Genomic DNA, 12,370 nt, shown 5'->3' with positions numbered 1-12,370 from the left:
TTGGTGATAGGGTAGATTAAGAAACTACTGCTTAGTGGTTTGCTGGCCACTGACTTCCTCTAGACTGCTGCTCAGAGGCTCAAAGTGGACTCGGTAATATTGTTTTCAGGAAAGTGTGGAAGGGAAGGTGGTGAGGGTGTTGATTTGGGACTAAGAGGAATGCCTAGGTCTGGAACACTTGGTTCTCCCTCCTCCCGAGACTTCTGGTTACAAGGGCAGGAGATGTGGCTTTGGAGAGCAGGTTTCTGTCATATAATCTGCTTTGGAAGTAAGCAGCAACAAATAGGGAATGAAAAAATAAAACTAATGTACCATTTAGTCTAAAAGAAAAAACACTGCACTTTATATCTCACCGATTATTTAAATTAAAAAAATAAAACTGTAGTGGTGGTAGCTCCAGGACCATTTTGCATAGTGAATACCAGTGACCAGTACCTTTCAAATGCCTTCTGCTGGAGAGTTTGTTCTTTCTCGTCCTGGTTTCAGTGGAAACTCAGCAACCTCTAGGCCCTTTTACAACGCACAATTAGGGGCTTACAAAGAAGACAGTTAGGCACATTCACAAGTAAATACACCCAACAACCGCTGTGAGGGGTGTAGGTAAACACACTAGATATCTGGGAAGGTTTGAAGGCTGAAGGTGAGCAGTGAGCTTATTATAGAACCTGGTAGAACTCAGGGAACCATTTCTGAAATAAACATCCTTATTCAAATGCCACAGACACACTGTTTCCCTAAACAGAAAGACTTGAGGTCCAGCCGTATTAATGCTGGAGCAAAAGATTTGGGTCAGAACCAAAGTTTTAGAGACTTTATTGAAGAAGTTCAAAGATTCGTTGGCCAGCAGCCAAGTGTGGTCTGATTTGTTTGCATTTCCTCTGGGAACTCACAGGCGAGTGAGGAATTGGAATTGGGCAGCCACGACTGTAAGGGCCACCCACTCCCCCTGTAAGGTGGGGGAGGAGCACCAGGGGGAACCCGTCCTTACACAGGCCTGGGCCAGCAGCCCTGTCAAGTTCTCTTCTGGGTGAAGGGGCCTGCAACCTCCCCCCACTTCCACATCAACCCAGTGTTAATTAGTCCACAAGGAAACCAACATCATTCAGAGGGTGAGGGGCAGTGAGAGGAGAGGTGGGAGGCTCAATGTCACCACTTCTCTCCACTAGTGATGGTTGGAGGACCTGCTCCGGCTCAGAGGCACCAAGCATATGTGCTCGGGCTAGTTTTCCTTGTTCAGGTTCTTGGAGATTTAAGTTTTGCCAAGAATCTTTCAAGCAATCCTGTTGTTTGTAGTTAACTCGGAGAGTGTGGGGAAATTTGTCAATAGGATTTCACTTAAAATTACATTTTGCTGTTGTACTTGTATATCCACACATATGTGTATACATGCACAAACATCATGAAGATCCCTCTCTTTTTCTTGGGATTTGGATCACATGGGTATCAAATTAGGTGAAAATGTGAAAGGATCCATGATTGCAAAAAGGTGAGGAGTTGAGAAATTTGAAGAGGTGGGTCCCTGGATCTCCTGTACTGATGAATCCTAACATTTGGCCAGTGGCCACTGATGAGCAGAGTTCACGATCTCTTCAGTGGTCTCACACCCAAGTAGGGGCTGGAGCATGGAAACTGGAGGTCATACATAAGTACATTTGATAGGGCACGGGGGAGTAGGCAGGAGACCCAAGAGTGAATGTGCCAGGGAGATTCTGGGAAGATGGTGGAATAAGAGGCAACAGGAAATCTGTCTCCCCACCTACACAACAATCGCACTGGCAGAATTTGTCTGATGTAACTATTTTGGAACTCTGGAATCTATTGAATAGACTGGAAGGCTTACAACTTCCAGGGGAAGGTTTGGATGGTGAATTTTGGTCAGTTTCAGCTCTTACCACAGTAGCAGCTACCCATTCCCTGTCCCTCACCATGTGGCAGGCAGCTGTGCATGTGTTCCTGGGGCAGCTTGCACACAGCTTGCAGCAACCAGAATGGACAAAAAGGACCCTGTCCTCCAATCCAGGGCGATATGTGCTCTGATCACTGATTGCCGCTTCTCATCACAGAGGTGCAAAAGGCAGGTGGTCATTGTTGCAGCACTTCCCACCATTGTTGCAAGCCTTTCACCCTCCAGCTGATGTGACTTCTGGGGGATTTAAAGAGCCGGCATCCTTGCCCCTTCATAGTTTTTGTTTTCCTTTTTGGGAGCCAGATATTAAAGACTAGGACATTCAAAAGCAGGGCGATCATTAGAAAGTGACTGTACATGCCAGGGAAAGATACAGGCTCAGAAAAGCCCTGAGAAGACCTATGTTTACACTTCAGGTTGATCCTTGGCACAGAGATAGCCTACAGCAATAAAACAATGATAACAAAACCAAAAACTAGCAAACTGGGAAGGGGGAGAATCTGATATCCAGAGTTACCCCATTTTTAAATCCAAATGTCTGGTTTTCAACAACAAAAAATCAGCAACCAAGAATCCTATATCTGGAAAAACTGTCCTTCAAAAGTAAGGGAGAAGTTAAGCCATTCTCAGAAAAACAAAAGCTGAAAGTGTTTGGTACCACTAGACCTGTCTTGCAAAAAAACGCTCAAGGGAGTCCTGCAAGGTGAAATGAAAATACACTAGGCAATAACTTGAAGCTGTATGAAGAAATAAAGATAAATAACATGGGCAATTATAAAAGCTAGTATTATAACAACTCCACTTTTTGGTTTCTACATGATTTAAGAGACTAATACATTTAAAAGAATTACTACTAGTTTGTGTTTTGGGGCACGCAAAGTAGAAAGATGTAATTGTGTGACATCCACAACTGAAAGGGGTGGGGACAGCTGTAAAGGAGCAGATTTTTGTATGTTGTTGAAGCTTGTATCAATTCAAATTAGAGTGTTATAACTAGGGCATTAAATGTAATCCCCACGGTAACCACAAAGAAAATAGCTATAGAATATACACAAAAGGCGTCTACGACCATACCACCCTGAATGCGTCTGATCTTGGAAGCTAAGCACTGTTGGGCCTGATTAGTACTTGGATGGGAGAATATATACAAAAGGAAATGACAAAGGATTTTGGCATTTCACTATAAAATATCAGCTACACACAAAATAAGAAAAATGCAGGAAATGAGGGACAAGAAACTAAGTCATGTAGAAAACAAATAGCGAAATGACAGAGGTAAGTCCCTTCTTATCAGCAATTACTTTAAATGTAAATGAATTAAACTATCCAATCAAAAGACAGAGATTGACAGAATGGGTAAAAACATCATCCAAATATATGCTGTCTACAAGAAGCTCACTTTAGATGCAAAGAAACAAATACACTGAAAATGAAAGGATGGAAAAAAAGATATTCCATGCAAATAATAACCAAAAGAGAGCAGGAGTGGCTATACTAATATCAGATAAAATCACTTTAAATCCAAAAGGGTTACAAGAGACAAGGAAGTTATATATTAATAAAAGCTTCAATATAGCAAGAAGCCATGACAATTTTAAACATGTATGCATTTAATGACAGACCATCAAAATATATGGAGCAAAAAGTGATAGAATTGAAGAGAAATAGACGATTCTACAATAATAGTTGGAGACTTTAATATCCGCTCATCCTTACACTTAACAGAATCCACCTCCCTGCAGAGACCATCCCTATTAAGATGCTGATGAAGCTTTTCCTCAAAGGAGCAACACACAGGATGCTTGAAGCTCAACCTGGTTTAGCACAATGAACCTCATTTACATGCGTCATTGGGATTTATTTGTTCTGATTCTACACCCATAGTACAGTTTCAATATTGAGCAATTATTATGTGCAATATGTAGGGGGGGGGGGAAGAGTAACATATTGCTAGTAAGGTGTAAAGGGAGGGAGGTGATAGCTAAAGGGTACCAGATTTCTAAAATTGTGGTTATGGTTGCACAGATGTGTGGATACACCAGAATACACTGAATTGTACACTTTAAGTGGGTGAATTGTATGTTGTGTGAATTACATCTCAATAAAGCTGTTTATTTAAAAAAGTGAGTTCACAACATTGGGCTGCATGGTATAGACTATCTAAAGACACGTATTAGAGATGTTTCAATGAATGCTAATTGTATATATGAATAAGGATAGTGTGATTTCAGTGAGAGAATGTGTTCACCACACTGGGGTGCATAGAATACACTACGTAAAGACTTGTATTAAAAATGTTTCAAACAGTGGGGGGCAGATGTTCTGAGGACTCCATAAAATGTCCCATTTGTTGGGGGGGATGGCTTTATTAATTAAACACAATTCTGATAATTTCCTATATATGACTCAAATCAGTAATGACTTATTTATGACTTTGCCTATTACCCTGTTACCTCTACCGACATACATTACTGGAGATGGACACATTTTGATTTGAAATGTATGTCTCGGTAGAGGGTCAGTCCCGGCAGGAAAGGCCAGCAGGCCCCTGCTAAGCTGGGGACTGGCTGACTTCCTGGGGCCGCATCCTGCAGGTCACTGATTTTTATGGATTTTTACCTTGCATTTTCTGGCTTAAAGCCTTTCCCTTCTGAAATCACGATCTTAGATCTATGATCAAAAGTCCTGAAGGGGATCATTAAGGAGTCATTTCTGTCTATTTGGAAGCTATTGTTTAAATGATGTATAGCTTCCCTTCTAAGAAACCTGCGACAAAGAAATGCCCAAAGCTGCTCTCCTATGCTGCTAAGAACATGGAACTGTAGAACTGGAAGAATTCTTGAAGCTCTCGTGAAACACTCTGCTTGCACAAGGAGGCTGGGGAGACTGAGGCCCAAGAGATGAAGTGTAAGGAAATCACCAGGTACTGGGCGAGGTAAGATTAAGTTTCTTAACGCGTGGCTCGTTCCATCTTGTACACTTTCTGCTGCCTCTGAAAGCTGAAAACAAAACCCCAAATATCCCTCTCCCCTGTCTCCCCACACCCAACAGCCTATTTCTAAAATCAAGCCGAAGCTGTTTCTGAAACACAGAGCAAGACAGCCCATTCCATCACTGAGGAAATATGACCCTCTTGGCAGGGAAGCCGCTGCTCTGAGAGGTGGAAGGAGCCCAGTCACCCCCATCACTCCTCGGGGACCAGCCCACAAGTTCTTCCTTCACCAGTGACAGAGGCTGAAAGAGTGCTCTCTCCCTCCTAACGTAACCTAATTGCTGCGTCCCTGCTAGCCTCCTCACTGGTTATGTGCCAAGCTCTGGCTCCTATCCAACCCCTCCTTGAGGCGGAGCCAACCCTGGGGCTCCCTTGTCCCAGGAACCGGTCCAGAAAGGCCTTAGCAGTCAGCAAGGAAGAGCTCTGTACCACGGCCTGGGGGGTCTGGCTGCCCAAGTTCCAGCTGCCTGGGTGGGCAGCCAGGGCACCTCCTCTGTAGAGACCTCCCCCAGCTCAGCAAAGAAAGGACTAGGAAGAGAAAGGTTAGTGTGACACTGAGCTGCTGCTGTGGGTGGGGTGTGAGAGCCCGCTTGCTCTGGCTGACCACTCCTGGGGCTGGAAGGAATGATGACGGCCACATTTTCGTATTAAATTCAGCCAAAGATTAACCTACTGGGATTAACACACTCTGGACGCCCAGGTCAGCAGGTGAAGCTGGAACTGGGACTGTGGGTGGGTGCTGGTGACTTCTCCACAAGGAGGCTTTGCAAGCTTTCTTCACTGTTCCTTTCCGTGGGAGCAACCGTGCCTGGTGTGTCCAGCAATGGCGTGTCTTGTACCTTTGAGATTTATTATGAGGATTGGCAGGACGGGATTGTCAATTCTTTGATTTATATGTGGTTGCTATACCTGGCCAGCTTTCCAAGGACAGGCTGGACGCATGGAGCCTACCTGTCTCTTCAGCAGGCCTCTGTTCCCCCAGACACAGGTTCACCCCTCAACCTTTGAGGCCCCACAAATGAGTCACCGTCAAAGGCAGGGTGACATTCATTCTCCATAAGTATACTGTCATATGTTGTAGCAACATTTCTCAAAATTGAGAACTCTCGGGTGCCCAACTGTGCCTGTGGACCCCTAAGGGATGCCCAGGCCTAGTTAGAGAAACACATTCAGTTAAAATCTTTCATTGTAGTTGATCAATCAGCATGAATGACATTGTAAACACAAAGAGAAACTCAGACCCTGAAGCCAGATGGCATTACCTGGCTATAAGGTAATCATCCCCACATGATTGCGAACGTACTGATGTTGATGTTGATTTTTTTTTTAAAGGATAAAACAAAAATCTAAAAACTCCTTTTAGAACTCATGGACTCTTCTCCCCTCAAGCTATCCCTCCCTCCCTCCCTCCTACCCCTGGAACTTTCAGGGATTCCTAGATGCCATTTTGAGGAATTAAGTTGTACAAGAGTCTTTCCTCCAGCAAGCAAGACCCCTTCTAAGGAAAGAGCAGGAGGTGGGCCTCACCTGGGCTGTGGCCCCAAAGTAGGGTCAGACTAAACACGGGAAACCCACTGACCACACAGTTCTGAGTTGGGAGGGTCTTGGCGACCCTTTCCTTCAAGGCCATCTGATTCATGACTATTGTCAACATCCATCACTGGACAACCCCTGCTAATGCATTGTTTTGCAGCCAGCATTGACTGATCTAGAATTTTCCCTGATTTGGTTTTGCTCTTGACGTCTGGGACCATGTTGAATTTTTTTTTTTCCCCCAGAGACCCAGAGATACTGGTGCAGAGGGTATGCAACCCTGATTTTGAGCTTTGTTTTTGTATAAATGGATACAGGAAGTTCATTGGAGCAGCCAGTGAATGTACTGATTTGCTTCTGAAAAATGTACAGATGGGGGAGATGGGAGTTTGGAGGAGATGCACAGATGGAGGAGTCTTTTCATTTTGATTTGTCACTGAGCAGAGACCTGGAGCTGCTGAGGGTGTCAAGACTCACAGATGCAAACACAGGGAGGAAGAGTGATCAAGACACACGGCCGTGGCAGGCACAGCCGGCAGGGAATGTGTGTCTGCGGGGTTCACACACAGGAAGGGCACGTAACTAGGGGCTGGGTGGGAGCTGTAGCACCAGTCCCTGAGTGTCCTGTGGGGACAGAGCTGAGTGCTCAGTGATGTTTCCAAGTGACAGACAAGCTGCTCCTGCCCGCCCTCCACCCCCATCCATAAAGAATGAGTCCTGTCTCTGCCGTGGGTTGACTGAGCCAGGCACTGCTTTCTGGTTTGTGTGTAGCTTGGTCAATCGAGTGATTTTGTACTATTGCTTGTTTTGAAACCAGTTTTCTTTCAGGTGCCACTTACATGTAGATATACTAACCTTGCTTTTGTGGGTTCTCATTGAAAATTTTGTACAGAGTCCTGTTTTTGAAAGCATCTGGTGGCCTCTGTCACATTTTGTCAGCCCAATCAGCTTTTCAGGGCCACTGAGTGACATGGTTAGTGTCCTGAGGACAAACCAATAACGAGATTCTTTGTTTGATCACTAGATTTCTATGGAAAGTATTTGAAATTTGTAAGCTTTTCAGGCGGTTGATGAAACTCAATAATCACTTGAATTTATATACAAATAGTATGTTTGAAATGTATACATGGGGTTGGCTTTGGCTATGTTTAGAGGAATTGGTGGGTTACTTTTGCCTGGATAGCCCATCTCTCCCTGATGACTGCTGATAAGCCTGATATACCCAGCTGGCTTTGTGTAGAGAGCTCCGGGGGAAGCCTCAGTGGGGAGGTCTAAGGCAGTGGATGTTTCAGTCCACAGTCTGCTGTTGGCACCTCCCGAGAGCTGCTGGTGGAAGCGCTGATCTCTGACCAGAATAAAGTGGACCCACTTCCTTGAGAGGCTCATAGGCTGTCAGAAGCTCAGCCCTCCTCTGCCATCAGAGCTGTGTGCTATGGGCTGCAGAGCGGGAGAACCTGCAGTCTTTGGGACTCCCCTCATGGTCTGGGGATCCCGCCTTCTTCCCTGCTGTGTCTCAGATGGACAGAAGACAGTTCCACCCATTCTTTTGGAGTCTGAGTTCTCTGGATAGGTCCACTCACTTCGTGAAAAAAGAACCAGCCCTCCAACTAGAAAGCAGTCCTTAGATGAATCCACCAAGGCAAGCATTGAGGACTTTGCATGTGAAAGTGCAGCTACTGCTGGATGCTTGCTGCCTACTGGGCAGGTGAGAAGGGGAGCCTTCTGCCTGCAGCTTCCACCAGCACTGCCCAAATGACCGACGACCTCCCCAGACCAGATGTGCACAGGGCATCATTGTTTAGTCCTTGGGGCTATGAGGAGGCAGTAGGTCATGCTCCTCGAAAATGGAGAATGGGCTGACTTAACCACTCCCTATTCCCCCTGCAAATCCCTCCTTTGAACTAATTTTGAGTGCTCATAGTGGAAGAACTGAACTGGATAGTCTGCACTGATGTTGCTATGGGAGCCACTTGAGGCTAAATGGCCAACGGATGTCAGTTCACACACTCCCACAAACCATCTCTTGATGCTTCTGCTAGAGAGAGACCATGGGGTGGGGTGAACCATGGGGCTGAGCTAACATGGTATTTTTACATTATCATCAGACATAAGAGAAGCATGGCAGGAGGGGAGGTGATGCAGGTGGAGCAAGTCTCATAATGTGGTGTCCTCCAGACAACATCATAAAGCAATAAATACATCGTCCTGATGCTTGTTAAGACTGTGATGAAAAGATGTGAGAAGCCACAGTGTGAAAGCGAGGCCATGAGACATTCAGAGAATGCAGTCACTGTGTCCCTGAGCTAGCTCCCCACAGATCAGGGGCACCGGTCCCAGTGGTTCCCCCGGGACTACCTCCCCTTACGGTTGAAGTGCAGAGCGCTTACTCTTCATTTTCTTCTTCCTTTCAATCCCATTATTCGTAAGACTCTGTCTAACTCAAATGAATTTTATTTTTGAGTCACAATTCCAAAACCTCTTTTTTGAAGGGTAGTTTCAATTTATTAATGAACCAGAGAACAGCACAAAATGACTATGAAAGGCCAAAAAGACAGATGGGGGTTCATTCTGCCCAACTCTCCCCTTGCGTGCTGGAATAAACCCTCCCGGTGCCTCACAGATAGATGAGGGAGGGCAGGTCCAGCAGGGGAGCACAGTCCTTCCCGGCTTCTGTGTGATGGGGGGATCTCTCTCCACCCACTGCTGCAGGATCATAAACCTGAACATCTAACATCTAAAAAACACAGCTCTTGAAAAACATTTTCCCAATTTTCAGCTATACTTTTTCACACCTTTAGATTCATTTTAAATTTGTTTGAAACAGCACATGTAGAGACAGATTGCAAACCCAGCCCATTCGAGACTATTGTTCTATTCTTTGTTGCTTAATAGTCTAGATCCAGGTTGATCCCTCTCACACTCCGAAGAGAAAATAATAAGACACGACGTTAGGGTTTTCAAAAGCGTGAACACACATCGTTTCATTCGATCCTCACAGCAGCCCTGGAAGGCAGGCGTCATGGTTGCAGGATCCGGAGGGTGGATCATAATTGGTAGAGCTGGGAACCAGATCCCTGTCCTCCAACTCTCGGTCCAGGGCTTCTTTCACTCCACAAGACGAACTGAGCTCACCTTGATGACCAGGGCAGCCTTTCTGCGTAGAATAGATCAAATGTCCTTTGGGCTTGCAAACAAAGGTGATTTTTAAGTACAAGACCTCATCAGTGAGCTCGGGATAAACATACCTGAGCTGAACTTGGCATCAACATCAGAGGGACGAAAAGGACAGAACATGGGTGTCTTCGACAAGGGTTTCTTCCTGTTTTCTGAATTCTCACCCAGACCATATTGGGTTCTGTGACTTGAAGGCAGCAAAGTCCAGGAGGAGGGAAGACATTCAAAGGACTTTCTCATCTAGCAATTTATTGATTCCTTCACAAATCCTCTTGAGGTTGGGCCTACAGTTTCCATCCAGACTATAAAGGGTGGAGAGAAACTCCACATCAGCAAAGTGGTTGAAGACGTGGTTGATGCGCCCATGGGTCCTGGGCGTCAGGTGTCGCTGCACCAGTTCATGTACAAGGTCCTTGCACTCGTGTAAGAGCTTGGAGAGCACGTTCTTATCAAAGGTGTATTCCACCTCATAGAAGCTGACAATGGTCATGGCGGTTTGGTTCAGCTTCTTCCTGAACTTCTCCACAATAACAACCTCCTCCTGGTTGAACTGGTTGTTCCGGTAGAGGATCCCAATTTTGATTGCCACCTTGATTAAGTCTTTCATGATCTTGTGGGCTTCCTTCTTGTTTCGGGTGTGCTCTTTGGTGACTTTGTAGAGCTCGTCAAAGATCTCACTGCTGGTGTCATCAATTAACATGTTGGCCACGGTTTTGCTGGCTATTTTGCTCAGAATCTTCTTTTGGGCTTGAAGGGCAAGGTTCTTTGAACTAAAAACATCAGGACCTATGGTAAGGAAAGAAATAACAGTTATGAAAATATGAGAACCATTTATTATGTTTCTACAAGTGAAACATACTAATTTGAACTTATGTTCTTAGAGCAAAAACTCAAGCCTTTATAGCCCACAAGTCCCTAACTAGACCCCACCCATGCCTGATTGCCCCACTGTCCACTCCACATGACATGCTGTTTACCCTCTTGCACCTTCTAAATTGCACTCTTCCCTTTCTGGAGGGGTCTCCTCTTGTCCAGGCCAAATCTTGCCCTTTAGATCTACTTCATGCATACAGTCTTCCAGACTCTATTAGATCATGGAGAACTCCCTACAATGGCTATTGCACTGGAAACCGTTCAGTTTTGCAAATTATACAGGAGGAAATTATTGCTTAAGGACAGGAATGTTGCACCCACCACTGCCAATCCTGTTCCCAAGGCAGATGTGGGTGGTTGGCCATGCTACTCTTTTTCCGACTCAGTCTCAAAATCCATACTTTACTGAGTCTAAGAGGTATTTTTTTTTCACATTTGATATCTTGGAAATTGGGATGTGTCTTGTGGTCACTGTTCCCAGGTGGCAGTTGTGCTGTGGTTGTCATTACCTGTATGCACATCAGTTTACACAATAGGAGCCAGAGATTGGGGAGAAAAGTAGAGACCACTCTTGTAAGAAATGTTGCCTCTCCAGTGCTCCTGGCATCGAGAACTGCACTGTGTGGGAAACAAGTCATCGACAACTCCAAGTCAAAAGTGTTTTCGATGGTAGCACCCTGAGTGTGAAGAAGCTTAGGAAAAGCACAACCAATTTATTTCCCTGTTATTTTCCACTTTACGAATGAACGAGAGCAATATATGTTTAAAGAAAAATAACACTATGTCTACATAAGGCTAAAAAGGATCTTTCAATAAATAAAAATTCTAAGTAATAAGAAAGTAATCATTCACAATTTAATTGGCAGCATCTTTTGTCTTAAGAGCACATAAAGCAGAATCTTACAATCAATGGTGTTTTAGATTTGATGAAATAACACCAGGAAATCACCAATTAGGTGGAGCTATCATTTAAAAAGAAACCCACTGCCATCCTTACTTGGCCATTTGTATACAGATTATTATTATCTTCCCAAGAAGATTCAGGTTGCCTGAGGACAGAGACAGTGTCCCACAGCACCTAGCTCAGTTCTGGGCACAGGTGGGATGGTGTCTGTTAAGTAAAATACCAGGGAAATACTGCAGAAGAATAAGAAAGTAGTAAAATACAGAGCAAACTTATACTAAGAAACAAAACAATTTTCCTTTGAGCACTGAGGGCCCTCGAGGATCCCTAGAGCTTTTATACAGTGCTTCGTAGCCACATAGAAGTGACAGATGTGACAGGCAGTGTGGACAGCCAGCCAGCCTTACATGCCAGCTTCTGCAATCGTCTGGCCCCTCCCCATCTCATATTCTACCCCTCTCTCCACCCTGGACTCATTCCCTCAGTGGACAGTGATTAATCACTCAGGTCTGGCAGACACAGACTCAATAAACACTGAAACACAATTTAGACACAGACCCCGGTGCTTCCTCCACCCACATGCCCCCTCACGGACTGGCCCAGCCTCGCTCCCTCAGCCCTAGGTTCTTCCAGGACAGCTGCTTCAGCTCTTCAGGCCTCTTCCAGCTGCAGGCCCCAGTGGCACGGCCTGAAGAGGGGTCGCTGCAGGGGTATCAGCTGAACTAAAGTAGTGAGTACTGTGGGCCTCCCACAGCCCCAAGAAGCTCTCTCCTTAAAGTTTGAGACCATTGTATCTTCAAGCAACTCCATAGCCAAGTGACTCCGAAGTGGCCAAGAGTTGCTTCGCTGCAAAGGGAATAATAAATGGTATCTCTTGACTCTTCTTTACCATGAGAAAGTCCAACATCCTGATTTATGCTCTTTCGGAGTTTGAGACAAATAATATTCCTGCCTAGTCTGATCATACACCATGGTCACCAGAACCTTT

At 45.1% G+C, this 12,370-nt stretch overlaps 2 protein-coding genes across 2 annotated transcripts in view; one reads left to right on the top strand and one right to left on the bottom strand.

Moving 5' to 3' along the window:
- The window catches only part of AP4E1 (adaptor related protein complex 4 subunit epsilon 1), a 66,601-nt gene extending 62,820 nt beyond the window's left edge, over positions 1–3,781 (top strand). Inside the window, exon 22 of the mRNA XM_074327746.1 lies at positions 3,632–3,781. Coding sequence (XP_074183847.1) covers positions 3,632–3,664 — 33 coding nt within the window. The 3' untranslated portion in view covers positions 3,665–3,781. The remainder of the gene's footprint in view (positions 1–3,631) is intronic.
- Positions 3,782–8,860: 5,079 nt separating this feature from the next.
- TNFAIP8L3 (TNF alpha induced protein 8 like 3) overlaps positions 8,861–12,370 on the bottom strand; it is a 43,340-nt gene continuing 39,830 nt past the window's right edge. The window contains exon 2 of the mRNA XM_019730650.2: positions 8,861–10,391. Coding sequence (XP_019586209.1) covers positions 9,829–10,391 — 563 coding nt within the window. The 3' untranslated portion in view covers positions 8,861–9,828. The remainder of the gene's footprint in view (positions 10,392–12,370) is intronic.

This window comes from Rhinolophus sinicus, linkage group LG03 (assembly GCF_036562045.2).
Source record: "Rhinolophus sinicus isolate RSC01 linkage group LG03, ASM3656204v1, whole genome shotgun sequence".
Classification (NCBI taxonomy): Eukaryota; Metazoa; Chordata; class Mammalia; order Chiroptera; family Rhinolophidae; genus Rhinolophus; species Rhinolophus sinicus.
This window is presented reverse-complemented; position numbering and strand designations above follow the sequence as displayed.